Below are 8,141 nucleotides of genomic sequence, written 5' to 3'. Positions count from 1 at the left end.
CACCGGCCTTTGTTAAGATGAAAACACATGAAAAAGGAATCACTTTTCCTTAAGGTATACCCGTAAAACGATGTATGGTGTTTGCGAAGCGATTATATTTGCCACCGTAAATACTATTATTTTCCATTCATGGTCGAAATTTCAATTTGAGCTTACACCGCTTCTAATGGTTGGAATTGAGCAAAACTTTCTTCGCAGAGTTTTAAATTTATGTATCTGGTAAAAAGTACCTATGGAGAGGACAACCGTAATTGGCACTGCTCACAAAAATCCCTGTTACACACACACTATGCTCACAGCATTTGGTAATGTTCTGAACCTCAAACTATTGCTGAAAAAGTTTAGAGACTACTGGCATTCTGAAAGTACAGCAAATCACTAATTAACTCCGCCCTTTCTATTTTAATTCAGGCGATATGACTCTTCAATTTCATGCCGAAGTCAACAGATTGGTGTTGTTTGATGAGCTATCATTCTCATTTCAACAGCTTCGAGCAAGTCATTGGACGACGCAAAATTCCAATGTATTATGCCGTCAATTCAAACAAGTACCGTCAAAAGGTTTGGTACCACTCTACAAAATTTAGTGATTTTCAATACATATTTATTATAATTTGGAGAAATTTTACCAACGACAGATACATTGGTGCAATGGTCTGATAACGTCGGCCAGTTTAATGTTATTTAGTCTGATGCAATACCTCAAAATTCAGAACAAGGTTGATTTACCTAAATCTTAATCTTGCGCGACTGATGTTTCAGTAGCCAGACTTGTAATGGCCTCCCTATAATAATGGTATAGTGCAAAGGTCAGCAACCTCTAGCCCACTCGGGGGCATGATATCTGCCCTGTAATATAAATTTTGTTTGTAAAACTATTATTTCACGCATCTCAGATATTTGAGTGCAACTGTTTTGAGCTGTAGGACTGTCTTATTTTACATTTTTATAGTTCATGAATTTCCCAAGATGCATGACGTAGGCTAATGCTACAGTTACGATTGATATTTTTCGTCTCTCCGGCCCATACTCTGTTAGAAAGCACACTTCTCATTCTGCTCCAAAATCAGACTTTCATTTCAATGACGGGTGTGCAAAATTACAGCGGGGCTCATGATTTTACTTTCAACTCCTTCAAATCAGCGATTTCGATTTGTGATTCACCTGAATTCGGCTACAATTTTTAATGTTCCTTCAGTGGCATTACAGCCAACACAGTGGCACTATTTCTTGCACGAAAAATGGAAAATTCATCATTGCTCCGAAAATCTGTAGCTTACATATATTTCAACATTTACCTTCTCACTTTTATTGCTGTCGCAATTCGAGTCAATAATCATTTTTGCAAAGTTACGATCATAGAATTTCATAGAACTCAATCTCAAAATGGTGTCCGTAAAATACTCACATATTTTTTCTTGACATTGTGTTGATTTTGAAAATTCTTATATGTCACATTTGTGGTCTTAGGGCATTAATACAAGCGACAAAGGACAAAATCGCTTATAGAAGTAGAAACCACCGTGCATGTGCACTTTATGTAATCATTCATGGATTATTTCATCATGACAGGTACCTTGAAAGAAATGTATTGTATTGTTGTTTTAAGAAAATAGATTTATTTGGAAAAATACCATCGTAATACCCATGGCATTGGTAGTTTACAATTCAAAAAGTAGCTTGTCAAACGACGACAGATGCACCGAGATTGGTGGGAGCGTTGAAAGAATGACACTGGCTGATTTCACCGCAGCAAGTGCAGGCAAGAAAATTGTTGGAATGTTTGAAAACGCCACGCTGAATAAGTATTTTTCACAGATTTGGGAGGAAACAATTTTGACGCCATGGCATTCTTGAATTTGAAACATTGCCTTGACGGCACTCAAGCGGGATCTGATAGTTGCTCTGAATTACATATTAAAGGAGAACTTCATTTTTGTCTCTTTCAAGGTAGATCAACAGACACTCGTGCGGAATGCTTTGTGACACACCTGAGAATTATCATAATTATACCCAGTACTTCAATGATTAATATTGTGACTTATTATTTGCCTTGAGTATCGATTCATTAATATGCTTTCAAGGAGCATGCAAAAATCATTTGGGACAAAATGCAGTCGCTACAAGCAGCACTTCACTCAGTAAGCAAGGTGCCACTGAGGCTTTTATGAATTGGGCTGGCTTGAACACGAAGCGTTCTCTCCGAACGTGCGATGGTTGGCAACCGACGGAGAATGATGATGAACCTTACATACAATTTGAGTTTACTGGTGTCTATGAGGTCACAGGTACCATCAGAACAACACAGTTTGTCTCAAAATAGAGGATAACTAGTAGTTTCATTCAGGTATACAGGTGTTTCGTTCTTGGACAAGTCCCGAAAACGTCGATCTGACAATATCATATAGTCTTGACGGTGATACGTGGTTCAAAACAAAAAGCCGGACCATTCATTTTGGAATCAATGACAACAGGGATACTTTGCTGTTTGATAATCCCTCCAGAATTATATCCAGTTATATAAGGATCCAGTCCTTTGAGAATATCGAACACTCCTGTTTGAAATTGGAAATATTCGGCTGCAAGATCGATCCCGATTTTGAATACGACTGCGCGGATCCTTTGAACATCCGCGATTCGGCGAAAAGCTATCCACCAACAGACAGCGACGTCGTGAAAAATTACCGCAAAAATATCTACTACAGAATGTCCAAGGACCTTAAAGCTTTTTGGATTCCGAGCAGCCAACCTCAGCCTGATTCTTGTGACATGAGTGATTTTTTAAAGTGAGGTGCAGATTCTTTGAAAGACACTCTCGAATTGAATGAATTTCCTATGTTTATAGGAATCATCAAGCTTGTCCATGGTGGGAACTGAAACTCACTGGTTCTTCGTATGTATCGGAAATTGCCATGCAGGGTCTCACTTTGCCTAATCAACGACAATGCGCTGTTTTGACATTCATTGTAGCCTACGTCAACAACGATGTGTCAAACGAATTCAAATTGTACTCGCCAAAATCTTCTCATCATCCCAAAATGTACTGTAAAATATTTACAGTGATCCAAACAACCTATTATAAGAGATTTATTTTTAGATTTTATAACCTGAATGGCATTGCCTTCACTAAGCATCTTCTTACTGGCATTTCCGCTAGGAAGATACGGATATTTGCTCTCCAGTGGCATGATATGCCTTGCGCAGCGGCGGTTCTTCATGGATGTAGTTTGAAGGTGAGACTTATTCCACCTATTAGTACAACACTATAAAATAGGTTTAATTTTAGAATAGATTGCCTAATATTCATCTAATTATCGTTCCCACTGCGAAACCAATGTAATAATTCCGTTATTCAACAGCAACTCATCAAAAGATTCTATGGAATGGGGCCCTCGCGGAATTCTGTTCCCCAAAAGTCATTGGTTTTGAACTACGATTGCAGAGGGAATGAAAGCAACATAGATGACTGTCCGATTGAAAGAATATATGCGCTGTCTGTTGTGATGTTATTTCAAGAGATGTTACAATATTCAATATCGCTTAATTTAGGAAGCCTGAATCGTCTGCCATTAGGCTGAATTGCATGAAAAGGTATTTTCTGGACGGATCTGTTGATGAAACAAAGGGATATGTCACATGGTTTGTTTGTCTACAAGAATATGTAATTTTACTTGATTCAAAAGAGTTTATGAATTTCAACACGGCCTCCTAATGCAATTGTGGAAATGTTGATATCATTAACTTGAAGCATCTATCTTGAATCTAACGATGCTGATTTTGTGAATCGTTATGCATTAAATAGTGAACCAGACATTTTCAAAATTCTTAAATAATGTAGTACTAATATTTGAGTAAGAAGACCCTGATAACTGAATACCTTAAATTTTGTGAAGGTGGAATGAAGACGATAATACCACGTACCCTCTGGAAAAATCACTCCGTGCTAATGATTCGAAAGCTATATTTCATTGGAATTTGGCCAATTCATGGAATGAAGATCTAGAAGAAAGGACTTGCAATACCATGAATATGCAGTATCGACTTGCAGAATCTTATCATGAAATACCTTCCACTGAATTTGCCACGGTTAGTACTGATTCTTCATATGCCTATATTTTATACCAGTGGTTCTCAACCTTTTTCGCCCCGCGGACCGGTAAAATTTCAAAAAATATTTGGCGGACCGGTGGACTTTCAAAAATTGAAATTAACCAAAAATGTAAAGTATGAAACCGTTTTTTGCAAGTATATGGTGCCAGAGAGTGACATTTAGAGGCTTTTGATCGCAATTAATTATGATCATGATGGCATCCATGTGATTTTACTGTATAGTGAGTTTGTTGAGTCGAGGTAAAATTGCCTTGTCGAGATGAACGTGATACCGCCGAGAGTCGTTTGTAAACAGTCTGTCTCGCCGAAGGCCATGAGTTTAAGTTAACTGACCACGCCAACACGACTAATATTTTTCTCTTCGACAATATCGAGAGAAGAAGCGTTTCGGAGTCGAACCGAGCACCTTGTGCTACGTTGCTCATTGGCCACTACCACCAGACGCAGGCCACTCTGGCTACTACGAATACAATGCACCGCACGAAAACACCTGACCACAGCTATACCGACACCGACAAGATAGCGTAATGGTTAAGCGTCCGGCTTCTTGATCGGTAGGTCGTGGGTTCGATTCCCGGCTGGGTCAGACCAAAGACCTGATTAGTAACACTGGTATCCATGGCTTCCCTGCTTGGCGCTCATGCATTACTGGGATAGCATGGAGGGGTGGTGCATGACTTAGAAAGCCGTAAAGGCTATATCTGCACTTCCTTGTCCAGCGGCATATGCACATCATGCACTCATGGTATGCATATGCGCAGATCGTGTGTATGTGTATCATGAGTCGTTGTATATGCCGCAAAAACATCAAGGACAAAACTAAACTACGTCCTTTCCTTTCTTTCCTTACCGGCCATCCAAAAAATCCTGGCCGAATAAGCACTTCGTCAGCCCACCTCCAAACATGTTGTTATTGGGCCCCACACGGCGATAAGCCAAACGGCGAAGCCCCCAGACCCCATGGTTAGATGGATGTTTTCACTAGTATTTCCTACATTTCGAATTTTTGAATTTTCAACACATCTTTTGGAGTTCCATGATTTAGCCTGAACTGCCCCATGTGTTGGTGTGTCGTGGCGTGGTGATGGCTGACGCCGAAATGCCTATTTCTAGTAAAAGATTACTCTCAATAACCATGAAATTTAGCGGCACTAAATCGCGCCAGGCGCGAAAAGAAATTGGAAAATTTTGGAAAACGTTTCAAAAAATACTCTATAATTTATGTTCATTTGCGATTTCGGACCCCCTTCAATATCGGCACCTCTCCAATTAGTGGGTTTCGAGTGCCCATTCACTGCCCAAGTTAGGCTACGGTCATGCACAAAATGAATGAACTGAAAACGAATGATCGCGCAAACTGCCTGGTTTAGATAGTAAGCTCGAACTTGTCGCTCGCATGCCATCAAATGGCATGTCTTGAACTTCAAGTCAAACCGATCATTCAAGTCAAATCGAATATGTTTCCCGCCCTAATGTTACGTCACGAAGTTCTGAATCAGTTTAGAATTTTATGTTATATTTATTTCATCAAAGGACAAGTCCTCAACAAATTGCGTCTTGACATTAAGGTATAAAATTGTAATATACCTCGCGGACCGGTAGGACAGTCGTCGCGGACCGGCGGTTGAGAACCACTGTTTTATACAATATCTCTTGTTCATACTTCAATTATAGTCACTTCACCTTATTGCAATCTCAACTCAACTTTTTAGTAGTCACCCATGTTTACATGAAAATATGTCAAATATATTCTAAATGATGATGATACTATATGATTCTTGTATACCATCTATAAAATTACATGACATATATAGTTGACTCCCAATGTGAAGTGTGATATTCAGGTAAGCACTAGCTTTTATCTAAATGTAAGTACACCAGAGTATGGTTCACTACTCATCCAGACTAGGTCTTGATTTTCACGAGAATAATTGAAACATAAAAGCAAAGTATTACTGGTAGATTACTAGTAGATGATAATGTTTTGTTATTTCCATGTGTTGTAACGTCTTTTTCATAGTACAGCAATTAGCAAAATGGGAGTTGCTGAGCTATCGCGGCTTTGACAGAATCCCTTGTAGATTGCTGTGATTTTGTGATCTGCTGTTGTATCATGCATTTTCTTTCCGTGCCTTTTTATGAACTTAACGATACACTTGATTGCTGAATAATCACTGTAGCAGCGATTGTATGTGGTACTACTGGTACATATACATATGTTGTCATCTAACAGGGCGTACCGATTTCTCTACAGGTGGCAGCCAAGACCAGCATGGGCTTTCGAGATACACAAAGCGGTAAACTGCTCACAGGATTTCCTTGGGATGTATATAAATCAGGGGAATTCATGTCTGGTAATAGTTGGTGTCCCATGAGATACGGAGAATTCATTACATTCGAGTTGAAAAGAAGCTATCTTATTAATAAACTGATAATTACCTTGCATCGCGTTAACGAGAAAGGAAAAATGGATGAGAAATTCAGCGCGAAAATGCTGGATTACTTTGTTCAGTTCAGTACAGAAAAAGATTCGTGGACCAATGTCCCCTACAAGGTATGGATTTCTCAGAAATAGAAATATTGTCATTTAATTTTGATTGCTTTAACAGGGAGACGACGAGAGGTATTCGAGTAATCTACAGTGGACATCAAAGTTTGCAAATGACCTAATTGCTAAACGAATCCGTATTGGTTTAACCAAATATCCAATTGGATACGAATGTTTCATGGTCGTACTTCATGGAAAGCCTGTTCAACATGCATGGCAATTAGGTAGTGGCATATTATTTGTGTCGTTTTTGTGACTTGAATTTTTTTGTTGTTGATGTAGAATCACATCAGATCAAGGCATTAGGGATGCAGGATGGTAGAATCGTGGATAATCGACTGAAGTCATCTTCAATCTTCAACGACAAATTTGCATCAAAGTACGGAAGGCTTGGTGAGGGCATTGATGCGAGCAAAAACAAAGGATGGGCTTGTCGTTGTGAGTTACATGAATGACAATGCTACTATTATATTTTGCACAGCAGTATATGATTTGATGATTAATGGATTTTCGTGATATATCATCACCGACCAATCCCATATAGAGCCCGACTAGGTGATAATGATCGCAATGGAAAAGTAGGTGTCGGCCAACTCAATATTTATTAGTCAATCCAACAACGTCATCACTCCTACAATCGTACCAAGTGAGCGGATCTTCAGTACTCCATGATTGATTCATGATCGCCATGATTCACTTCTTGGGGAAAATGCCTGTAAACTGTACTAGTACTAGTTCCTTACTCAGCTGGATTTAGATTGTAGATAAATTAAGTTTGTGCAGGGTATATTTTTCAAATTATGGCCCGAATTAGGAGTTCTTGTTGAAATACATCAATTATGTCATTACCCCCATAAATGGCGGCATTATCGGCCAGAATATGTTGCATTGGCGATATCAATATCGTTTCAAATTTATGATATTGGTTGGGCCTACCGCACTGCAGTGTGTATGATCTTTTGGACCAAATCTTATTCGTTAACCTGAGTTGCCTGTTATTTCATGCCTTCTTGATTTGTAGCAGATTGTGGCATTCGCATGTAACTTCAGCCTCATTAATATTTTTTTCATATCAGCAGTGAACTGGTGGTTTGTTTTATCTGGATTTCAAAGGCAACGCAATCTGTTCAATCAGTGCAGTACAGATTGGATACCTTAATCAAATGACTCGGGCGTTTTGAATAATGAATTTGACTTGAGTCATTCCTGTGCCGCTCAACCATGGTGAAATTTCTAGTGGTTCCCCAACCTTTTTCGACTCATCGCCCCCTTTTCAAGCTCAACGCCGATCATCGCCCCCCAAATTTTGTGAACCGACAAACCGGTATACAAACAGCAATCACCGGCGGGTTGACCAAAAAATAAAAATAAAAAACGGTCAACTTTCCCGTTCCAAGTCGAATTTTACACTTTTGCAACTGAATTTTCGTGGGATGACTAAAATAAAATAAAAAGAAAGATCATATCTCCGACTTGACTCCAA

General features: G+C 39.1%; 1 protein-coding gene across 1 annotated transcript in view; it reads left to right on the top strand.

Annotated features, from left to right (window-relative positions):
• The first annotated feature begins 1,786 nt into the window (after positions 1-1,786).
• Positions 1,787-8,141, top strand: part of LOC145450077 (uncharacterized) — a 75,965-nt gene continuing 69,610 nt past the window's right edge. Inside the window, exons 1-11 of the mRNA XM_080328556.1 lie at positions 1,787-1,950; positions 2,085-2,288; positions 2,348-2,786; positions 2,846-3,040; positions 3,098-3,233; positions 3,360-3,493; positions 3,550-3,639; positions 3,894-4,086; positions 6,365-6,664; positions 6,720-6,882; positions 6,941-7,096. Coding sequence (XP_080184682.1) covers positions 1,845-1,950; positions 2,085-2,288; positions 2,348-2,786; positions 2,846-3,040; positions 3,098-3,233; positions 3,360-3,493; positions 3,550-3,639; positions 3,894-4,086; positions 6,365-6,664; positions 6,720-6,882; positions 6,941-7,096 — 2,116 coding nt within the window. The 5' untranslated portion in view covers positions 1,787-1,844. The remainder of the gene's footprint in view (positions 1,951-2,084; positions 2,289-2,347; positions 2,787-2,845; positions 3,041-3,097; positions 3,234-3,359; positions 3,494-3,549; positions 3,640-3,893; positions 4,087-6,364; positions 6,665-6,719; positions 6,883-6,940; positions 7,097-8,141) is intronic.

The sequence above is a fragment of the Botryllus schlosseri genome, chromosome 11 (assembly GCF_051294905.1).
Source record: "Botryllus schlosseri isolate E-star chromosome 11, Bs_hap1, whole genome shotgun sequence".
Taxonomy (NCBI): Eukaryota; Metazoa; Chordata; class Ascidiacea; order Stolidobranchia; family Styelidae; genus Botryllus; species Botryllus schlosseri.
This window is presented reverse-complemented; position numbering and strand designations above follow the sequence as displayed.